Source organism: Henckelia pumila, chromosome 2 (genome assembly GCF_033568475.1).
Source record: "Henckelia pumila isolate YLH828 chromosome 2, ASM3356847v2, whole genome shotgun sequence".
In the NCBI taxonomy this organism is placed as follows: domain Eukaryota; kingdom Viridiplantae; phylum Streptophyta; class Magnoliopsida; order Lamiales; family Gesneriaceae; genus Henckelia; species Henckelia pumila.
Window position 1 is genome coordinate 4,200,551 of NC_133121.1, and position 23,727 is coordinate 4,224,277.

The window sequence follows — 23,727 nt, forward strand, 5'->3', positions numbered from 1 at the left end:
GTTGGGAATACAACTTTACAAGTAGCATACTTCTTATATCGAACATTTATGACGTACTGAGAAGTCTAACTTTGTTTATAAAATGGAAATCAGAGTTAACTGTGAGTTTTGATTTTTTTTTCCCCTTTCGAGTGATTTTGATTTTTCGACAATGTCTATTTTGTTGTGAAAAAGTAAAAATTTATGGTAAAAAGTAAACTCCAAAACTCAAAATATATCAAATTCTACACTTCACAAATATTTTTCTCTCATCACAATTGTGTTTTTCTACACAAATGGAGAGACCTATTTATAGATTTCAAGTGGAGATTAGTCAAAAATTAATACATCATTAATTACATCATCACACACTAATTTTCAATATTTTACAATTCAATTTTCAACTTTCAACCTTCAACATTCAACAATAAATAATAATATATATTTATATATATATTTTCAACACTCCCCCTTGTGATGATGATCATGATAGAATGACTATCTTCATTACGTGTTGTATACTGCCTCGTTAAAAACCTTACTAAGAAAAACCCATTGGGACAAAAACCATAGTAAGGAAAAAAGAGTGCAGCCACGTAAACTCCCCCTGATGTTAACATGAATGATTCTTCACATATTTCGTAGATTGCGCATCCCAATATTATAAATGTGTTTTCTGAATATCGCCGTGGGAAGTGCCTTTGTGAAGAGATCGGATGAGTTCTCACTTGATTGAATGTAACAGATATCAATATCTTTATTCTTCTCCAGCTCTTGAGTGTATGCAAAGAATTTAGGAGGAATATGTTTAGTTCTGTCACTTTTGATGTATCCTTCTTTCATTTGGGCAACACATGCAGCATTATCTTCATACAGTGTGATTGGATTCTTGTCCACTGATAATCCGCAAGAAGTTTGGATATGCCGAGTCATTGATTTAAGCCAGACACATTCACGGCTTGCTTCATGTAGTGCAATAATCTCGGCATGATTTGATGAAGTTGTAACAAGTGTTTGTTTCTGTGATCGCCAAGAGATTGCAGTGCCTCCACGAGTAAATACATATCCGATTTGGGAACGTGCCTTATGTGGATCAGATAAGTATCCAGCATCAGCATAACCAATTATTCTCTGATTTGTATCTTTTGGATACAAAAGTCCCAAATCCGTCGTTCCTCGTAAATAACGGAATATATGTTTAATTCCGTTCCAGTGCCTCTTCGTTGGACATGAACTGAATCTTGCCAATAAATTTACTGCAAAAGATATGTCTGGTCTAGTGCAATTTGCAAGATACATAAGGGTACCAATGACACTTAGATATGGTACTTCAGGACCAAGAACAACTTCATCATCTTCACATGGACGAAATGAATCCTTTTCTATATTCAATGATCTGACAACCATTGGAGTACTTAAAGGATTTGATTGATCCATATTGAAACGTTTAAGGACCTTCTCTGTATAATTAGACTGGTGAACAAAAATTCCACATTCTTTTTGTTCAATTTGTAAACCAAGACAATACTTGGTTTTTTCAAGGTCTTTCATTTCAAATTCTTCCTTCAAGTATAACATCACTTCTTGAATTTCTTTATTCGTTCCAATGATGTTTAAATCATCAACATATACAGCAATAATCACGCATCCCGATGTTGTTTTCTTGATGAAAACACAAGTGCATATTGGATCATTTACATATCCCTTTTTCATCAAGTGTTCACTTAGTCGATTATACCACATTCGGCCGGATTGCTTTAACCCATACAATGATCTTTGTAATTTCACAGAATAAAATTCTCTGGGTTCTGAACTTTGTGCTTCTAGCATCTTAAATCCTTCAGGGATTTTCATGTATATATCACTATCAAGTGATCCGTATAAATAAGCTGTAACAACATCCATTAGACGCATGTCCAAGTTTTCAGACACTGCTAAACTGATCAAATATCGAAACGTAATTGCATCCATAACAGGAGAATATGTTTCTTCATAATCAATTCCAGGTCTTTGAGAAAAACCTTGTGCAACAAGTCGAGCTTTATATCTCACTATTTCATTTTTCTCATTTCTCTTTCGAATAAAAACCCATTTGTACCCAACAGGTTTAACACCTTTAGGTGTAAGGACTATAGGTCCAAAAACATTACGTTTATTTAACGAATTTAATTCAACCTGGATGTCATCTTTTCATTTTGACCAATCCTTTCGAGTTTTGCATTCACCAAAAGATTTTGGTTCATTATCTTCATTTACGATGTCACATGCCACATTGTACAAAAATATCTCATCAATATCTTGTACATTCTTTCGGTTCCATATTTTTCCAGTATTAATATAATTGATAGAGATTTCATGATTCTCGTCAGTTTGTGGTTCTGACAGAATATTTTTATCATCGTGTGTTTCTTCTGGAACACCATTTTCTATTTTCTGATCATCATTTTTCTCTATGTATTTTCTTTTCCGAGGATTTTTATCCTTTGAACCTATTGGCCTTCCACGCTTCAGGCGTTTTATGACATCATGAATGTCTTCATTTTGTTTCTTTGGAATTTCAACTCGAGCAGGGGCATTTACAGCAGGTATATATGATTTTGTTACCCCTTTTGTGTCTGCAAATGCATCTGACATTTGATTTGCTATTCTTTGCAAATGCACAATTTGCTGTACATCTTTATCACATTGTTTAGTTCTAGGATCCAAATGTAATAATGATGGTACATACCATGTGATTTCTTTTTCAATGTGTTTCTTTTTTCCCCCTAACATTGGGAAGTTATTTTCATCAAAATGACAATCAGCAAACCGTGCTGTAAACACATCGCCTGTCTGAGCCTCAAGATATCTAATGATTGATGGACTATCATAGCCGATATAAATACCATTCTTTCTTTGAGGTCCCATTTTTGTTCTTTGAGGTGGTGCAATAGGCATATACACCATACATCCAAAAATTCTCAAATGAGAAATATCTGGTTCTTTGCCAAATACAAGCTGCAATGGGGAGTGTTTATGATATGCACTTGGCCTGATGCGAATCAATGCAGCAGCATGTAAAATTGCATGTCCCCATATAGAAATAGGGAGTTTCGTTCTCATAATCATTGGTCTAGCAATCAACTGCAGACGTTTAATCAATGATTCAGCTAATCCATTTTGTGTATGAACATGAGCTACAGGATGTTCAACAGTAATTCCCATCGACATACAATAGTCGTTAAAAGTCTGGGAAGTAAATTCTCCAGCTTTATCAAGTCTTATTTTCTTGATCGTATATTCGGGAAATTGATTCCGCAATTTTATTATTTGAGCCATCAATTTTGCAAATGCCACATTCCGAGTGGACAATAAACATACATGTGACCATCTGCTAGAGGCATCGATCAATACCATAAAGTATCGAAATGGTCCACATGGTGGATGAATTGACCCACAAATATCACCTTGAATACGTTCAAGAAATATGGGTGATTCCTTTTGGATTTTAGCTGGTGATGGTCTTATAATAAGTTTCCCCAGAGAACATGCTTTACACTGAAACTTATTATTCTGAAAGATCTTCTGGTCTTTCAGTGGATGACCACTTGTATTTTCTATAATCCTTCGCATCATTATTGAACCAGGATGTCCCAATCGATCATGCCAATTTGTTAGTATTGAAGAATTTCCAATAACCATATTTGATTCGATTGGACTTATATGTGTATAATGCAATCCAGTAGGGAGCATTGATAATTTCTCAACTACATATTTTTTTCCTGATTTATATGTAGTAAGACACATATATTTCTCATTTCCTTCGGTTATTGTTTCCGTATCATAACCATGAGAATATATATCATTAAAACTCAACAAATTTCTTTGTGATCGTGGTGAATATAAAGCTCTATTTATCAAAAATTTTGTACCATTAGGTAACAAAAATTGTGCTTTGCCACATCCTTCAATCAAGTCTACAGGACCTGATATTGTATTCACCATTGTTTTTGTTGGTTTTAATTCCAAGAAATATTTTTCATTTCTGAGGATAGTGTGCGTTGTACCACTATCTGGTATGCAAACTTCCAGTGCATTATTTCCATCTTTGATCATAGCATTTTCCATAATGATCTTCAAAAAACAATATGCAATAAAATGAATTAAGAAAGATACATGCAAATTATAATATGTTACAATTTAATTGCAGAATAAAACAATATATGCAAAATATAATATGTTTTACAATATAAAAGTTACATTGTTAAATTCTTTTCCCACCAGTACATTTAATCAATATCTTCGAAATCATTCAAAAAGTAGGCAGCATCTAAATTCATTGAACCACTTGCATGGTCAATGTTTTCAGTAAAATTGGTCTCTTTTTCTTTCCCCTTTATTGAATCTTTATAGAGTTTACACAGATGCTCAGGGGCTCGACAAGTTTTTGACCAATGTCCTGGAGTGCCACATCTATAACAAACACTCTCAGTTCTTTTTGGATGATTTTCATTTTCACCCGTATTATCATGCTGCCTCTTTTGTGGGTGGTTCGTGACGTTCCTTTGAGATGAGTTATTGAAATAACTATCTCTTTTATTTTCAAATCCACGGCCTCGACCACGACCGCGATCATTTCTACGCCCACGTCCACGCCCTCGTCCACGACCTCGACCAAAATCTTGTCTATATCTTTGATTTTGGTTTTCATTTTTATTTACGACATTTGCTTCAGGAAATGCCGTTGAACCAGTAGGTCTGGACTGATGATTTCTCATGAGCAATTCATTATTCTTTTCCGCCACGAGTAAACATGCGATGAGTTCTGAGTATCTTGAAAATCCACGCACTCTATATTGCTGTTGTAGAGTTATATTTGATGCGTGGAATGTGGAAAATGTCTTTTCAAACATTTCCATCTCAGTAATATTATGCCCACAAAATTTCAGCTGTGAGACAATTCGATACATCGCAGAATTATAATCACTCACCTTTTTAAAATCTTGGAATCTTAAAGTATTCCATTCATCTCGTGCGGTCGGAAGTATAACTTCCCGTATATGCTCAAAACGTTCTTTTAACCCTTTACACAAAATCATTGGGTCTTTTTCGGTCAAATATTCACATTTCAACCCCTCATCAAGATGTCTGCGTAAAAATATCATCGCTTTTGCTTTATCTTGTGAGGATGATATGTTATTTTCTTTGATAGTTTCGTTAAGACCCAATGACTCGAGATGCATTTCTACATCGAGGGTCCATGGCATATAATTTTTTCCGGTTATATCAAGTGCAATGAATTCGAGGGCAAAAACTAGCCGTTTTGTTACCGTTTGTCCTATAAATATGTTCACTCAAACTCATTTTCAATCACACCAAATTCATTCTTTCTCTCAAAATATTTTATCCTCGGTTTTTTCGAAGATGGAGATGATGACATTTATAAGGATATTTTTCATAACGACTATGATCATCATGCTCACGAGTCTTTTACTCACCAGCGATTTTTCAACACATATTTTTTCTCTATTTGTATACGCACTTGTAATTTACGTTCTTCCATTATTTTGTATTGTCATATTTATGGAAATTAACTAATAAAATGCATTGTTATTTTCTAATACCACCATGTCGAACTTGGCGAAACTCGAATTCATTGCACTTGATATAACCGGAAAGAATTATATGCCATGGACCCTTGATGTAGAAATGCATCTCGAGTCATTGGGTCTTAACGAAACTATCAAAGAAAATAACATATCATCCTCACAAGATAAAGCAAAAGCGATGATATTTTTACGCAGACATCTTGATGAGGGGTTGAAATGTGAATATTTGACCGAGAAAGACCCAATGATTTTGTGGAAAGGGTTAAAAGAACGTTTTGAGCATATACGGGAAGTTATACTTCCGACCGCACGAGATGAATGGAATACTTTAAGATTCCAAGATTTTAAAAAGGTGAGTGATTATAATTCTGCGATGTATCGAATTGTCTCACAGCTGAAATTTTGTGGGCATAATATTACTGAGATGGAAATGCTTGAAAAGACATTTTCCACATTTCACGCATCAAATATAACTCTACAAGAGCAATATAGAGTGCGTGGATTTTCAAGATACTCAGAACTCATCGCATGTTTACTCGTGGCGGAAAAGAATAATGAATTGCTCATGAGAAATCATCAGTCCAGACCTACTGGTTCAACGGCATTTTCTGAAGCAAATGTCGTAAATAAAAATGAAAACCAAAATCAAAGATATAGACAAGATTTTGGTCGAGGACGTGGGCGTGGACGTGGGCGTAGAAATGATCGCGGTCGTGGTCGAGGCCGTGGATTTGAAAATAAAAGAGATAGTTATTTCAATAACTCATCTCAAAGGAACGTCACGAACCACCCACAAAAGAGGCAGCATGATAATACGGGTGAAAATGAAAATCATCCAAAAAGAACTGAGAGTGTTTGTTATAGATGTGGCACTCCAGGACATTGGTCAAGAACTTGTCGAGCCCCTGAGCATCTGTGTAAGCTCTATAAAGATTCAATAAAGGGGAAAGAAAAAGAGATCAATTTTACTGAAAACATTGACCATGCAAGTGGTTCAATAAATTTAGATGCTGCCTACTTTTTGAATGATTTCGAAGATATTGATTAAATGTACTGGTGGGAAAATAATGTAACAATGTAATTTTTATATTGTAAAACATATTATATTTTGCATGTATTGTTTTATTCTGTAATTAAATTGTAACATATTATAATTTGCATGTATCTTTCTTAATTCATTTTATTGCATATTGTTTTTTGAAGATCATTATGGAAAATGCTATGATCAAAGATGGAAATAATGCACTGGAAGTTTGCATACCAGATAGTGGTACAACGCACACTATCCTCAAAAATGAAAAATATTTCTTGGAATTAAAACCAACAAAAACAATGGTGAATACAATATCAGGTCCTGTAGACTTGATTGAAGGATGTGGCAAAGCACAATTTTTGTTACCTAATGGTACAAAATTTTTGATAAATAGAGCTTTATATTCACCACGATCACAAAGAAATTTGTTGAGTTTTAATGATATATATTCTCATGGTTATGATACGAAAACAATAACCGAAGGAAATGAGAAATATATGTGTCTTACTACATATAAATCAGGAAAGAAATATGTAGTTGAGAAATTATCAATGCTCCCTACTGGATTGCATTATACACATATAAGTCCAATCGAATCAAATATGGTTATTGGAAATTCTTCAATACTAACAAATTGGCATGATCGATTGGGACATCCTGGTTCAATAATGATGCGAAGGATTATAAAAAATACAAGTGGTCATCCACTGAAAGACCAGAAGATCTTTCAGAATAATAAGTTTCAGTGTAAAGCATGTTCTCTGGGGAAACTTATTATAAGACCATCACCAGCTAAAATCCAAAAGGAATCACCTATATTTCTTGAACGTATTCAAGGTGATATTTGTGGGCCAATTCATCCACCATGTGGACCATTTCGATACTTTATGGTATTGATCGATGCCTCTAGCAGATGGTCACATGTATGTTTATTGTCCACTCGGAATGTGGCATTTGCAAAATTGATGGCTCAAATAATAAAATTGCGGAATCAATTTCCCGAATATACGATCAAGAAAATAAGACTTGATAATGCTGGAGAATTTACTTCCCAGACTTTTAACGACTATTGTATGTCGATGGGAATTACTGTTGAACATCCTGTAGCTAATGTAATACACAAAATGGATTAGCTGAATCATTGATTAAACGTCTGCAGTTGATTGCTAGACCAATGATTATGAGAACGAAACTCCCTATTTCTATATGGGGACATGCAATTTTACATGCTGCTGCATTGATTCGCATCAGGCCAAGTGCATATCATAAACACTCCCCATTGCAGCTTGTATTTGGCAAAGAACCAGATATTTCTCATTTGAGAATTTTTGGATGTATGGTGTATATGCCTATTGCACCACCTCAAAGAACAAAAATGGGACCTCAAAGAAAGAATGGTATTTATATCGGCTATGATAGTCCATCAATCATTAGATATCTTGAGGCTCAGACAGGCGATGTGTTTACAGCAAGGTTTGCTGATTGTCATTTTGATGAAAATAACTTCCCAATGTTAGGGGGAAAAAAGAAACACATTGAAAAAGAAATCACATGGTATGTACCATCATTATTACATTTGGATCCTAGAACTAAACAATTGTGAAGAGAGAAAAATTTTATAAAGTGTAGAATTTGATAAATTTTGAGTTTTTACTTTTTACCGTAAATTTTTACTTTTATTTTCAACATATTTTTCAGTAATTTCGGTATTTTTCATTTTTCGTACCCCTAAAGAAGTGGTCAATTTTGACAAAAAAATTGCAATTTTACAGATAAAACAAACGAGTGCTTCAAATAAGTACTAACATTTGGACTTTTGGGCTAATAGATTTTGGGAATTGGGATCTTTGATCATATTTTCTTTCTTTACAAAAACTCTCATTATACAATATCCTATGTTAGACAAGTCCTTTATTCGGTATAATTTGTAAAAAAAATAATATATAGATTCGTGTGATACTCTCTCACAAGACTTGTTCCATTACAAGAAACAAAATCCAACAAGACAATAAAATTTAACGTCCATAGTTTTCTGACTTATATATATTTTATATATATATATATGTACTTATATATATAATATACATACATGTAATCCGGCGAAGTATGATATGTTTGATTTAAATCGATATCAATACCAGTATTAACGTGTTTGTATAAAATCCGTGTTTTTTTTTTAAAAAAAAGCAAAATAAAAATAAAAAATACATTGTAATTATTTTTCATAAATAAATAGTTACTAAAACGCAATAATTAAATCAATTTTAGAGGTAAATGTCACAAAGTTAATATCATTAAAAAATCTAATGACTATGAAAATACAAGGTTATAATTTGTCTCAATAATTGTATTTAGTTAATTAAAAAATTTCTACCATAATACTATAATAATTATAAGATAAGATAAAGATGTGATTTAATATATTAAATCTAGCTATCTCGAAAGGTCAATGAGAAATTACTATTACTAAATTCTCAAATATGGAATTTCTCCCTAGAAAAAGAGATTTTAAGTCTCATTTAATAAAATGAGAAATGTAGATAATGGGATATGACATGCAAGATCAAAATGGGTCTTATGCGATGACGTCTAAATGCAATATTAAATATGTTCCCACAATAAATGGAGGCGATCACTCAATGATCTGTATCAGCAAAAAGTCAACGCAATGGAAGAAAGTAAAGTTATTGAATAAGAAAAGTACTTGCATTTTTTAACCACACGAGAACTGCGCGAGATGCTGTTCTCTAAGAACAGCAGAGGATCTCGTTCCAACTGGGGGAAGTGGGGAAATTGAAACACGCACCGGTGATAATTTGTCTTCACAAATCCAACATATCAATTACTTACCAAGCATTTACCACAATTATTTTGTTGTATGTTATATTGTAGTTTGGTCTAAGGTACATCAAATTCATCTAACTGGAGTTCATCAAACAGTATTATTAGGAAGCTACGTACCAACAAGCAGCAGCATGTTTGGTTAGAAACCAAAACCAAATCCTAAACCTCAGTTGGCTACTCCTCGTCGGGCTTTTATGCTAGCTTGACCTCCTCCGAAGTATCATCCTGTACCAGGACAATAAACGAATCCATTAGTGAGTTCGTTCTCTCCCTCGTAGTGGGTAGACATACATGTATGGAAGAGGCAAACTACCTGCATATCCGAAGTCCACAAAGTGAGGTTGTCGCGGAGAAGCTGCATTATCAAAGTGCTATCCTTGTATGATTCCTCTCCGAGTGTGTCCAACTCACCAATAGCATCATCAAACGCCTTCAAGAAACAAGCAAGCATCACCCAATACCAGTCATCAGAGAAACACGCAAAATAAGACTCTTTAGATGTTGAGATTTACAAATGTAAACTGATATTAATCATTTGTGCTTACATTTATGCCAACAAATCTTTTGTTTCGTGGCTATTAAATAGTTCATTAAATGCATATGGGATGGACTACTGGCATACCTGTTTTGCAAGAGTACAAGCTTTTTCAGGAGAATTCAAAATCTCATAGTAAAAGACGGAGAAGTTGAGCGCCAGTCCAAGCCTGATGGGATGAGTTGGGGCAAGTTCAGCGATAGCAATCTCCTGCAGAAAACATGAAACCAAAAGAACCAGCAGATAAAGAAACGAAACTGAAGCTCGTCCAAAACGAGTTTACACACATCATTGAACAAATCAGGAAACGTGAAACATGGTGCAGCATATGCATGAGATTCAATAGTTCAATCACACTCAAGTGATTCAATTGCTAAAATCAACCAGATAGACGAAGCTGCACTCCCAAACCTCAGCCCCTCCGCCAGCATAAAAAAAGAAGCAAATCGAACACAATTCCCCCTCAAGGGATTAAGGGCAATGAAAACCAAAAAAGTTTCAGTAACAAACACTGAACACTACATCAGTACATAAAAAGACTAAAAAACGTGCATCGATCCATCAATCAAATACTCTTCCGTATTTCGCCTAAATCACGTAAAAACATAAAAACCGAAATAAATGAGAAAAGAGGACTAACCTGAGCCGCTTGATAAGCAGACAGTGTGTTCTCCGCGGCTTCTTTTCGGCCGGCTCCAATCTTAAACTCCGCCTCGTAACGATGATAATCTCCTTTCATCTTCAAGTAAAAGACCTTGGAATCGCTGTTAGCAGCGGATCCGATGAGTTTGGAGTCGAGTAGCTTCAGAATCCCATGGCAGATAGATGCGAGCTCGGATTCGATCTTAGATCTGTAGGTTTTAATGGCAGAGACATGGTTTTCGTTGCCGCGGCTCTCCTCTTTCTGCTCAATGGAGGAGATGATCCTCCACGAGGCGCGTCGAGCTCCTATGACGTTCTTGTAGGCGACGGAGAGGAGGTTACGCTCCTCGGCGGTGAGTTCATCAGCTGCGACGGCGACTTTCTCCATGAAATCAACCATCTCTTCGTATCGTTCGGCTTGCTCAGCAAGCTTGGCACTGTAGACGTATTCCTCCCGGTGGGACGCCATTCCTTTCGGTTAGAGAAATTTCGAGACGACTGCGTGAGTGAGTGAATGAATGAATTATTTTCTCTTCCCTTCCAAATTCAACGAATCAGCCTCACTATATATTTACATCAACTTTTTTTTTTTCAACTCTCAATAATGGTTTAATTTTAATGTTACTATAATATTTTTTTATAAGACACAGGATCATTTATTATCATAATTATATTATTTATTTCAATCCATACTCGATAGCAAACACCTGTCTTTGCCTCTCTGTCACTCCATATAATATAAAATAAATACATTTTGTTAAAAACTTGATATTCGGACTTAAAATAAATGCCTTCGCCCTATTATATTTTAAATTTAAGATAATATTTGAAATGAAATAATAAGCAATGAACACAGCCAACAGACACGAGATAATTTGACTTTATGTGCATGCTTTCGATATATTTAAATAACTTGAGATTCATTTTGACTGCAACTTTTTACACTATTTGATTCAGATCATTACACGGCTACTTAAGCAAATACCTCGTGGAAAAGAGATGGATCTGAGACAGAGTGATAGGTCCATCCCATTTGTTGAGTAGATTGGATCGACATAACATGCAAGTCAGCCTCCTCATCTCACCAAATCAAGCACAAAAGTGGCTAGATATACTGAGCTAACTCGTTTTATATTACCATATAATATGTTACTAGAGTTGATAATTTCTCGATCCACACAAATGAGAGCCGCTGTACAATATCATAAGACAACTTTTTACCAGAGCGAAAATGGCTTATACTCACTGAATCTGTATGTATAAGCGCAAATAAGTTACAATCAACGTTCACGGTACTGAATTCAACAAATGATGGGCTACTTGACATTAGTGAACTTACAGACGACTACATGACAAGTTCGGGGTCATCTTCAGATGTAACATCTGATCCTGCTGCCTCATCACTGTCTCCAGTGTCGAAATCACAATCCTCGTCGATTGTTCTTGTTCTATTGGCTGTCATCCTTGTCAGAGCTACTGCCTTGCTCGCCCTCTGCGAGCGAGTGCTCATGGGAGCACGGTTCGTAGAAACTACAGTGGTAGGAGAAAGTTCATCGTTTGAGGAGGAATCTTCCTCGTCCCTGGCTCGTCTCCTGGGACGGCCACGTCTAGTTGACTGTGGTGCCGGAGTTGGTGGAATATCTGTAGACTCGTGCTCATCAAGGTTCATTTCCAGTTCCAGTTTTCCTATTTAAGAAGGCAGGGTGTTTAAACATTATAAATGTTTGAATGAGATTTGGAACATTCTCCCATCCATATAAAATATGTTGATTTTAAGATTGTTGTGAATCCATAGCTTGCATTCGTGCAAATTCAATCGGACAATGCACCTCTGAATGAAAAACAATTAAAACATTCACAATTACCTAAAATTAGATGAGACTGCTCGGGACTCAATCTCTCATCTGGGTTTATATCTATTGTCCGAAGGCACGCAGCCATCTCCCTCAATTCCTTGAAGATATCTTTTTCAGCTGACATAGATGGTGTTATACAATTTAAAAGCATCCGCATTAGCTTTATTGCATCCTGTTCTGTCGTCCGAAAGTGAAGCAAGACTAGTATTCGACAGAGTGCAGATAGGTATGATTTCTCAGCAGCAGTCTTCTTGGGATTGAAGTTCGCAACCTACAGTCATCGCAGGAATAAAGGATTTATTATGAAACAATAAGAGCAGCAGCATGGTACGAAAATACAAGAAGCAGCATCCCCATTGTTTTCAATAGATGATGGACTCACATATACCTGAACAAGGGAAGATATTGGTGAAACAAGACTCAACTAATATAGAGAAGAAAACTTTGACATTATGTCGCTGGAATTCATAACCATGAGTAAAGAGCTGTTAGAAGCCATTTTGCATTGGTTGAAGTATGTATTCTAAGTTCTTTTTGAGTGATAAAATGCTAGTACTTGCACTTTTTCAGAGATCCAAGTCCCCAGGAAATCAGAAATTTTTGCAAATTCATAAACTCATTGAATCTCCATTTGGAGGAGATAATCAAGCATAAAAAAAACAAGTGAAGTAAAGGTCATTAGAAAGCATGCTTCACCAACAATGGTATTTTCCCTGCCAAGAACTTTATAGAAATACTCCATGCAAATCAATAAATTCAAGTGATTATTTCGTCTTTCAGACTTTCTTTCGCTGCCTTGATTGGAAAAAGTGAAATTGAATACCTCCACCGCAATGCGTATCGCAAGGCCTTCCTCTCCGCTCTCCAGATCAAGAGTAGGACTTGTCTCACTATCTTGGTTTCCACCATTAGTATCATGCCGAGTGGCACTCTCTTTTGCGTACAAAGGAACTTGCATCATCTGCAGCATAAAGCGTGAGGCTTGTATTGCACGCTTACGCATGTTCGACACCATCACCGTAGATCCAGTCGCATTTCCATTGATGCCAGGCCACAATGAACGCATAGCTGGCATAAAAGCCTTGGACAAACATTTCTGTGATTCCAAAAGCGGTGCATTTCTTTTAGGGATGGCTTAGAAAATTATAATAAGCTCAACTACGTAGAAACTCGAACCTTGTGATTCGCTGAAAGGGCAGGATAATGCTCGAAGAAAACACATAGACATTGTTTCAACCTAGGGAACCGATTGAAATGATTAGTTCAAGTCACACTGAACACCTTCATGTAAGAAAATCAGGAAAAGAGAAGTGGTGTACCTCTGAAGCACCCCACTCTCACTACCGAAGTACAGATTGATGAGCTTGGCCAAAAACAGATGATGTGTGGAAGCAGATGTTCCAGGAAATTTGTCACTCAGGAGAAGAATCTTTGCTAGACCTTCTCCAAGAATGCCTTGAATTGATACATTTTCTTCATCATCTAAAGAAGACCCCCAATTATGATTCTCTAGCCCCGCAGATAAAAAATCAAGCAGCTCAATTCCCAAATCCTCGTTTCCATCATAAAATTTAGCAGACGTTGTAGTTGTTTCGTGGTGATGGAGTTGGGACGACAGATCACAGTTCATTGCTGTATCAATTGTATCCACACCATGCCATATTCCAAGATCAAGCAAAGCTTTAGAAGCCATTATTGTAAGGCTACAAGGACCATTGACAAAAGAACAGCGTAATTGCTTTATTAGATCGGTGGTCAGTTTTCTCTCTAACAACCCAAAAAGACCAAGGCACCTAATAGCAGCCCGCTGGACATCCAAGTGAGCATTTTTTGCCTGAACTTAACATAACCAGGCAAACAAAAAAATCAAGAAATGACAATAAATAAAAGCTTTTTTTATATTCACAGTACAGCGAAGAATAAATTTTCCTCTCAAAAAAAATATAAAATCGTAACAATACACTTTTTTTTTAAAAAATCATAACAGAATTGGAAAGGTGGGGAAAAACATACCCCAGGAAGCAATAGAGAGTGAAGAATTTCAACCGCCGTAATGGCCCCTCGTTGCATATGTTGGAAGGAACTTGTGTTCTCCAATAGAAGAGCAGTCACAGCAAGACAGTGCAGCCACTGCTTGCAGTCAGCTATCCTCTCCCGGCAAGGTCGAGCAAGTTCTTCAATCACTGCAAGAACAATGTTTTCAAACTCTCCCGTAGAAGCATGCACTTTCTTTGCCAATTTCGCAACAGCAGCAGCCCAATCTCTCTCCCCTCCTAAATTGATGCCATCACCAATGACAACATCATTTCCATTGTCATCCAATTCGTGATCAAGGGGTCTGTGCAACAATTCCTGAACGAAATCACTGGCCACCTTTCTATTGGAAGAATCAGAGAAATCAAGCATAGCACCTAGCAGTAGCAGCTGCCGAGATGCAAATCTATAATTTGAACCTGGAAGGATCAGGTGGCATAAAAAAGTGTAACACAAATTCAATGGAACTCAAGCATTTGTATATTTCACCCACCAGCTGCGATGTGTGCTTTAACCAACTGAACATACTCAGAAATGGAAGGAGGAAGAATCCTGTCCAGGAGATCATTGTAATCTGAAGCTTCAGAGGCATATACTGCTGATTCTGTGCCCATTGTCATTGCAGCATCAGAGCCCTTTGTCTGATTGAAAATCAACAAAAATATTAACACAATTGTAATGATCAAGATCATCAAAACAATGTATTTAAAATACCAACAGTTAACTACATTGGTGTACTGTTGGTTGACCGTTGACAAATAAAAGAGCATCACCATCTCAACACCAATTCATTTACTCTTACCATCCATGTATACGCACAATATCCAACAACTTGTTGCCCGAATATAATCAACCGAACAATCAAATGCCAGCGAAAACTGTCAACTTATGCCACATCACAGTAACTAGGAAAACAATTACCTAGACTGACCGATGAAGCAAGTTAGACAATATAACAAAGAAAGCATAGGCCTTTAGTGGTAACATCATGAGAATCAGGATTTCAGCAATGGCACTCACGAGCCAGATGGATTTGCCGTTAGAATCAGAGAATTTAGTAGCTTTTTTCATGAACCTAAGTTAGGTTCTATTTTGAACAAAATGGGATACGCTATAAATGCCCACTGGAAGGCATGAATATTAAAAAATAGTGCAAAATATTGTGTCAATATTTTCAGCACAAAAGCCCTCAAAACCTGCAGCCCTAGGACTCATCGAAACTTCCATTTCTCAGGCAGCGATTTTCGCAAAATTCCACCTCATTTTTGTATCTGCATAATGCAGTATACTTTCTAGATGATATCAGCTATGCAGCACAATTGAATCCGTGCATTGTCTGCTGCCATATTTTGGAGGTAGATTCATTTGTTTGGTGGAGAAGATAGAAAGCAGATTGTTTATAGTGGCAATGCTCTGCGATTGGTCATAAAGAGAACAAGACTAGCATTCCATCCATCAGAAAGACATGCGAGGTATAATTCTTTTGTATAAGTCGAAAGCAAATGGATTATCACAGAGACTCTATACTGAAAAAATTTTAAGTTCCTCTATGTTTGGATTATGTTTAGTGGAAAGCCCACCAAACAATGCACTAAAAAGGCAGAACATCGATCAAAATGTAATATAACAAAATGAAAAAAGGAAAGGTTCACTTGCATTTACAAATTTAAATTTCCCAAAGCTAGTCCAAAAGTTTTGCAGTCACAGAACGTTGTAAAAATCAATCAGAAAGCAATTAACTTGTTGGGGAATATTAACTGCTTACCTGTGCTTCCATATGTAGGTGTTTACAGACCATTTTCCAAAACAGAGCAACCTCTGAGTCCATTAGCTCAATAGAATTTTGACGTTGTCCTGCTCTTTAAATAGAAATTCTTAAGGAAATGGATCCAAAAGCTGACGTTCATAATGGAGTCGGTATCTAGTTGTATTTACACTTAAAACAGAATTTTACACTTAAAACAGAATTTTACACTTAAAACACAAGTATTAATATACCCAATCTAATATGTATAGAGCAAACACATTTTTATAAAAGGTCCTAATGCCCACTTTTTTTCCATTGAACAGTCCACAGACAATTCACAGACGTTAGCAACTCCAATTAAACAAACTCGTCTGAACTCTGAAACACTATTTAACTTAAATTTAAGCCGATTTCAAATACGCTTCGCTTGGTACTTCATCAAAAACCCACGGCATTTATGTTTGAGAACTCCAATACCAAAATAAATTGAACTTTGAATAAATTTAGAAGGTATTAATTCCTTTTGAAGCCTAAGATAAAGCAGAAGTTTGATTCACAATGGATTTATATGTCCCCACATATGAACAATTGATTGCATAGTTGTTTCGAGTTCCAAGTTCAACAAAGGTCTTAAACTTAAGCCAAAATATATGCCACACCAACCTTCTGCTCTCTCATCCTCTGAAGCTAAAAACTTGCGAATGGTTTGCCCATCTTGCAACTTTATCAGTTCTTCCTTCAGTAGTACAGACATTACGGACTCCCCAATCGATTCATAGGTTTCCACATCAAGATATCTAAGTAGTTTTATAGGGTCTCCATTGCAACATTTTTCCAGCCACTCAATTTTCATCAACTTCAAACACTCCTTTTCAACAGCTGGTGAGCGATCAGAAAGACCCCTCTGAAGAATAACTGTTCTGAGCTTGATGCTGTAAAACATAATAAAATCAAAGTTAAATTAATGCAGCATTGACATGTTATGATTTCTTTCCACTCTAAGAGCAAAACCAAAAGAAGAATATACTTTAAGGAGTTAACCATTGATTCACCTGAGGCTCTGCAGGGGGAATTTACTACCTAAGACACAGTAAGCTGCCTTTCTTACTGTCTCATTCACATCCAGTGTGCAATCAATTATCTTTGTCAGAGTTATACTCGAAGGTGGTAAAGACAACACAAAAGTCTTACGAACATCCTGAGCAAATGCAACAAAAAGGACAGTTAAAACATGTTGCATTCAATCCACACATGGTACATTAAGTCTCTAAAGCATTAGTGATTCTTTCATAGATAAAATGATCATATAACTTTAGGTTCCACATCATATCCCCAGTAGATGAGTTAACCTCCAGAAAGTGCAGAGAAGTAGTCACTAGTCAGGTTAATGGAACAACTTTAATTACCCTATAAACTTCAATAAAATACAAGGCAAAGAACAAACCGCATTCTGCTCCAAAGGAAGCTTCTCGAGGAACAAATCAAGAATGTCTCTGTTTCCTGAATCATTTGCGAAGCGTGAAAGAGCCCTGACAGAAAATGTTCGAACTGCAGTTATTTTGTCAGCCACGCGCAATTTAATGCATTCGATCACCTCATCCCAAAGCTCATTGCTAACTTCTGCATCATCCGGCAACCGCATAATGATCTGGCAGGGAATAATTACGTAAAATTATCCTCTTTTCAAAGTAAAATGTGAATAGCAAAACAAAAATCCCATTCCCTATATCTCTGTACTTCCCAAAACAAAATTTTCTTGAAACAATCCGATCTTTTCCTAAACAATAAAGAAATAAAAACCATAGAGTCTTGTAATCCTCAGAATGCATCAAAAAAATTAAATTTATAATAGAAAAAATGCACATCAACAAAGCATAAAGCACAACCTCAGAGGCGATCTGGCAAGCCCTAAACCTGACAGTCTTATTAGCCGCGCCAGAAGCCACGATGAGAAACCTCAGAAAATTCTCCAGAAATTCATCGCAGCTGGCTGCATCTTTTGGGTTGCGGGAGCAAGCGAAAACAGCTACGAACTTTATGATACGATCTGCAGATGCTGTGCGGAGGTGAAAATCGAAAAGAGGGGTTATTGACTTGGAAAAAGCGGCGAAGAATTCAACCGGCGGCCTTGAGGATCGGAGATCCGCAAGTTCTTTAAGCTTACGGATGTGTGTGGCTTGGGAAATGCGAGCCTCATCCAAAACCTTAGCAATTTTGACGGATAATTTCCTCTGCTGCTGATGATGATCTTCAGATTCTTCCCTTAACATTGGCATTTTCTTCTATAGATTTGAATTTCCGTTGGAATCAATTTCTACGCTGATGGATGCATTTGAAATGTTCTTTTGAACGAAATTTCAAGCGGGAATAATCCGAAGATTTAGTTGGGCCGTGAATTTAAACTTTTCATGGGCCAAGCTCAAAAGGTTTCCTGTGAATCTGAGCCCATTCGTGTTTTGGCCTTTTGGACTTGGAGTCTTCGTTTAACTTAATTTTTTAGTAGCTTTTTAACTCAAAATCTTGATGGTATTTTTTGTTCTCTCTTGTTATGGAAACGATGATTTGCCATTTGACCATATATATGGGAATTTCTAAAATGTGCGAGAATAAAATTCAGAAATTGTGTTTTGTGTGATGAATACTGTTATTCAATAATCAACAGTTTATGGTTTTATTAGGTTTGAAAACATACTACTTCACCATTGTAGTTTATTTATTTTGGTATACGCTATATAAATTCTTAAATATGCTCACTCAATCTATAAATTAAAGTAACTCGAGTAGCTCAGGAGTGTTCAAATTAGTGAAGTATGTGATTACTTAGCTAGCGGTCAGATGTTCGATTTTCTTCTTTAAAATTATCTCTTGACAATATAAGAACTACACGAAAAAAAATGTAAATCCCACATGACCAAAAAAGTTCGAGCCACTAGAGACGCGCCACCATGGTGCTACACGGTTACAATATCAAATCTAAGAAACAGAGCATAGATGCTTTAATTACATATCTCCCTTTTAAAGAAAATCTGTGTATATATATATCAATTGTTTACCAAACAAGTAACTATATATAAAGATCAATTTACAACTCCAAAATGCAATTCAATGATAAAATTCCCATGCAAATATCGAAGCGTAGAAGCCGTAGAACAGTACGTGCGTTCTTTATACACTCTCCTGCCATTTTGTTTGACGTTTTTCGTTGTTTCAATGCATAACGTATGATATAAATCAAGAATAGCAGTCTCTAGCTCGGAGTTTGCTGGATTAGATTTACCTTTAGATTCACATCAAGACCTCATACTGCATGCTGCTCTTTATCTTCTTGCTGCATTTTGTAACGGTGGTATCGCAGGCTTCAGGCCAATTCAATGACCTTCCCATTATATGGGGTTTCATTTTTTGGTTCAATCTGCACAAAAACGTTCTCATATAATTAGATCGAGAAACCTTGTGGAAATCATAGTAATTCAACCCCTTTCGAATCATTATAAAATTCAAACCACAACTTTCATTCGCACCAGTCCAGATTATCCATCAATATATAATCTCCTATACGAATGAACATCGATTCAACAAATGAAAATTACAAGGACAAATTTACTTAGCCGTAACCTGTGGACATGATGTCCTTACGGCTTGTGAAGCTCATAGTTTTCTTAAACAAAAACATCACTTTTCCTCTTCATTCTATAGAACAATCCCCGGTGAAAATTTAAAGTTAATGTTGCTGTAAAACAACAAAGAAGCAAATGTATGTTTTCATTTTACTACGATGTCATGTTCGATGTTTGAAGACTTGTAACAAGCTTATATATAGCATATGTATTATAAAACAGTCGGCATACAAACTGAATTTTTGGTCATGATCGATTCGAAAATACATTATGATTTTCAACTGACATACACTGAATGCTATTTTACGCTCTAAAACAAATTCAATATTGTTTTTGCACAGAGATCTTGATTATATAGATTATTTTATTTTATTTTTTTTGGGGAAAAAATGGGAAAGATCCTTGACTAATTGTTAAGAAGGTCATCAAGATTTACCGGTGTGACCGCTTCTCCAGGAATCTGGCCAACGTTGCTCTCCTGGCCATAGCCACTGTTGGGGTATAACCTATTTTCAGACATAAACATTGTAAATAAAATAAATTAATACATCATCAAGTGATTTTTAATTTCATGATCTGATCAACAAGTCAACTTTTTTTTGTGTGTTACAACTCGAGGGACAAGTAGCAACGAGTCAACTTTTCTTAGCAACAATCGATGAGAAGTAGTGCATTAATACCATCTTTGGACTTTCGGGTATCGTCGAAAGATGCATCCCCGATCGCATACGTCGACTTTCCATCACCCTGTTAATTATGCATTGATCATGAAAGAAAACTTCAAAATTAGGGTTATTAAATATATACAATATAATTCTAAGATGAAAATTGGGAAACGAAAAAAAGAATAGGGAGGGTAACCTTTTGTGCAGGAAAAAAAATGGATACATCAGTGGGACAGAATTGTACAGTTGATGAAGCTGGGAATGAGAGTGGGCGCCCCAATTTGTTCCTGAAATTATGAGCCAAATTATTCATTTATACACCATTATTTCTTTCACATATCCATTTACACTCAATTTGATCGAAATATATATAACATCGACCTAAATAAATACACCCCACGTAATTGTAAGTTCGAGGAGTACTCATGCAATTTAATCACCTTGAAATCGGTAATATATCGTTGCGATTATATCGAAAACCCGAGTGACCGACGATCGGCTTCCCAGCAAAGGATTGGCATGCTGTTTCTCTTTGTTGAGCATTTTCCCAGTCGTAGTTACAAGCCGAATTCCGCATGCAAGTCATATTTTCTGCAGGAGACTTCCCTATCTTCTTCTGTGAATTTCATAAGCAAAATTCATTTTGGTATAATATAAAAAAAAAAATTCAAACGTTTGCCAATAAATACAAAATCAAAATATTCTTGATTTTTTTAAAAGTAACCACTATCACTGCTCCCTCTGAACCATCATCTCGTACTTTTTGTCAAGTACAACAAATATTTGAAAAAGAATATATAGATCCAAACACAGCATCTCCGGTCAACTACTCCGTATATATGTAATATATATTGTTAAAAACTAAAATAAAATCGTGCAAATATTCATTACATAAAATATAAGGCTTACTGCTAATATATGTGACAGTAATAATAATTAACAAAATATATAAAAAGAGATATTATTGGCACATGGATTCCACCTGATCAAAATGGGGTGTACAGTACCGATATATGGCTAAATAGTTTTAAATATATATATATAAAGAAAAGTAATATTTGAATGGTTTAAGAAATTAATAAATAGTTTTCCCGAAAAAGCAAGAAATCCAACCGGGAGAAAATCTCGGATAACTGCTTTTTCGTCCATTGGAGAGCTGGTACAAAGAGACAAGGATACGTTACCTGAAGATTCATCACAATTAACACGAACCGATTAATTAATGAATCCCCAAAAAAAAAAAAAACAATCGAAATAATCCAGCAAATCGAGAAGGAATTAATTAAATACCGGAATCAAGGAACCCATCGGGCTCGTAACCGCTCGGAGCCGGGCCGGGAGAAGGATTTTGCGAATACAGGAGGCCCATGAAATCGATCTCCATGTATAGTTAGAATCAACGAAAGAACAATCGGGAAGCAGAGATGGAGAGGGTTTTAGAGTTGGGAGAAGTGAAGAAGAAGAAGAATGTAAAGAGGAAGAAAGAGGATAATTGTTAGGTGAGGCGGCCGCATGAGAGCCACTGAAAATACAGAGCGAAAAACACGTGCTGCTTCCATGAATTAAATGGAGGTGTAGCAAACCTAGCCCAGCCCCTATGTTTTCAAAGAGACAGCTACCACACACATCTTTCACGTGACATTTATGGTTTTCGGGATCATATTTATTCATTATCAATGTCAAATGTTTCCCACCTCAGCTCTTCCTCGGATTTTTTTTATTCATTCCTGTTGCTTCGTCATCAAACTTTTGTGACTTGTAAATTAATTAATACACCATCAAACGGTTTGATTCATGAATTTTTTTTTTTTTTATTTTGTTCTTCATGGAAGTAATTGTCTAAAGGCATGTTTGTTTTTAATATAATTTTCTTAAAATGATGTTCAATTTTCTTATAACTCATAATAAACTCATATATATATCACACAGCAAGTTGAAGCAACAAATTAAGTGTGGTCAAATAGTCAATAAAACCAGGGACGGATCCAAGAATTAGAGTTGGGTGGGCTTGAACTTAATCAATAAATTATATATTATAAAAACAGATCATTACATTATACTACTTACAAAAAAATAAAAAAAATCGTGTTGTTGGTCCTATATGTTTGTTTTTAGGATTTTGATAATCTATGTTATCAAATTTCAATTTTATTTTTGTTTTTTTTTTTTGCAACTTTCATCAAAATCATAAAACGACAAATTTGGAGGACCAAAATGAAATTTTCCTCCTAAAACTGAAGTTGTGCACTAGAATCAAGAAGATGGGCTAGGCTTCCGGTGTGAAAAGTAAATTTTATTGGATTAAGTAAAAAAACTTACATATGTAATAAAAAAAATTTGGGTTGAGTTATAGACTAAGACTGACCTAAGCTAGATCCGTCCTTGAATAAAACAAAGGAAAACATAATTTTATAATTAATAAAAAAGTGTGAGAAACGAACAATATGATAACTCTATTAGCAAATATTTGAACTCATTAATGAAGGGAAACTAGAAACTGGTGTCTCATGCATAAAGAAAACTTAATTACATCAAATATCATTAATAATTCCTATTGAATTAATCAAATGACATATAATATAATCATATATATAACAAAATTATCAATGATTTACAGTTTGCCTTTGTAACAGAACCAAATGATAGGATAACGGGGTGCACAGTGCACTTACATATTGGAAAACAAATTAAAATTGCTCAAATTGTGATGAAAATTGACACACAGTACTAAAACATTTGTCGATTCATAGTTGTGTGTAAAACACATAAGTCATTAAAGAGAGAGAGAGAGACTGCGGGCTAAGTTTTGATACATTTTCTTTACCATCAATAAATAACATTAATCGTGATTCAAACTTTAATAGCCTCGAAATCATTCAATTGCAAGTTGCAGCATTCGTTAAATCAGCTTATTCGTAAAAAAAAAAAAAATTTATTTTTTGAATTGGAGAAAGAGTTTTTTTTTTTTTTTGTTACAATTGAATCTCGAACGCATTCATAAAATTTCAATTCCACATTTTTCATGCCTCGCTTACATTTTGGACATGGTGACGGGACTAAAATAGTAAATTAAAGCAAAAACTAAATCCATGTGAAAATGATGAAAACCAAAAGAAGAAAAATACATCTTGGATTGTCCAGATTGCTACATGTATGCATCAAGACTTTATTTTTCTTTGTCTTAATT

General features: G+C 35.5%; 3 protein-coding genes across 4 annotated transcripts; all 3 read right to left on the reverse strand.

The window, feature by feature from the left end:
- Nucleotides 1–9,412: 9,412 nt before the first annotated feature.
- Nucleotides 9,413–11,175, reverse strand: LOC140877084 (14-3-3-like protein 16R). Its single transcript, XM_073280595.1, has 4 exons — nt 10,620–11,175; nt 10,067–10,189; nt 9,758–9,874; nt 9,413–9,669 (listed from the first exon to the last, which is right to left on the reverse strand). The coding sequence occupies exons 1-4, from the start codon at nt 11,088–11,090 to the stop codon at nt 9,637–9,639; spliced, it is 744 nt and encodes a 247-aa protein (XP_073136696.1). The 5' UTR covers nt 11,091–11,175; the 3' UTR covers nt 9,413–9,636.
- Nucleotides 11,176–11,820: 645 nt separating this feature from the next.
- Nucleotides 11,821–18,553, reverse strand: LOC140883643 (uncharacterized). Its single transcript, XM_073290194.1, has 12 exons — nt 18,145–18,553; nt 17,703–17,906; nt 17,311–17,456; nt 16,922–17,190; nt 16,277–16,365; nt 15,005–15,152; nt 14,491–14,930; nt 13,797–14,311; nt 13,654–13,714; nt 13,301–13,573; nt 12,487–12,748; nt 11,821–12,307 (listed from the first exon to the last, which is right to left on the reverse strand). Exons 1-12 carry the CDS (start codon nt 18,532–18,534, stop codon nt 11,967–11,969), a joined length of 3,138 nt encoding a protein of 1,045 aa, XP_073146295.1. The 5' UTR covers nt 18,535–18,553; the 3' UTR covers nt 11,821–11,966.
- A 613-nt stretch (nt 18,554–19,166) lies between these two features.
- LOC140883462 (uncharacterized) lies at nt 19,167–22,074 on the reverse strand. Of its 2 annotated transcripts, XM_073289932.1 has the most exons (7): nt 21,831–22,074; nt 21,654–21,724; nt 20,981–21,156; nt 20,737–20,827; nt 20,556–20,622; nt 20,312–20,381; nt 19,167–19,670 (listed from the first exon to the last, which is right to left on the reverse strand). In XM_073289932.1, exons 1-7 carry the CDS (start codon nt 21,922–21,924, stop codon nt 19,544–19,546), a joined length of 696 nt encoding a protein of 231 aa, XP_073146033.1. In that variant the 5' UTR covers nt 21,925–22,074; the 3' UTR covers nt 19,167–19,543. The 2 variants fall into 2 exon arrangements, with proteins under 2 accessions (XP_073146033.1, XP_073146034.1); XM_073289933.1 differs by lacking the exon at nt 21,654–21,724 and having other exon boundaries at nt 21,831–22,066.
- Between the last annotated feature and the right edge of the window lie 1,653 nt (nt 22,075–23,727).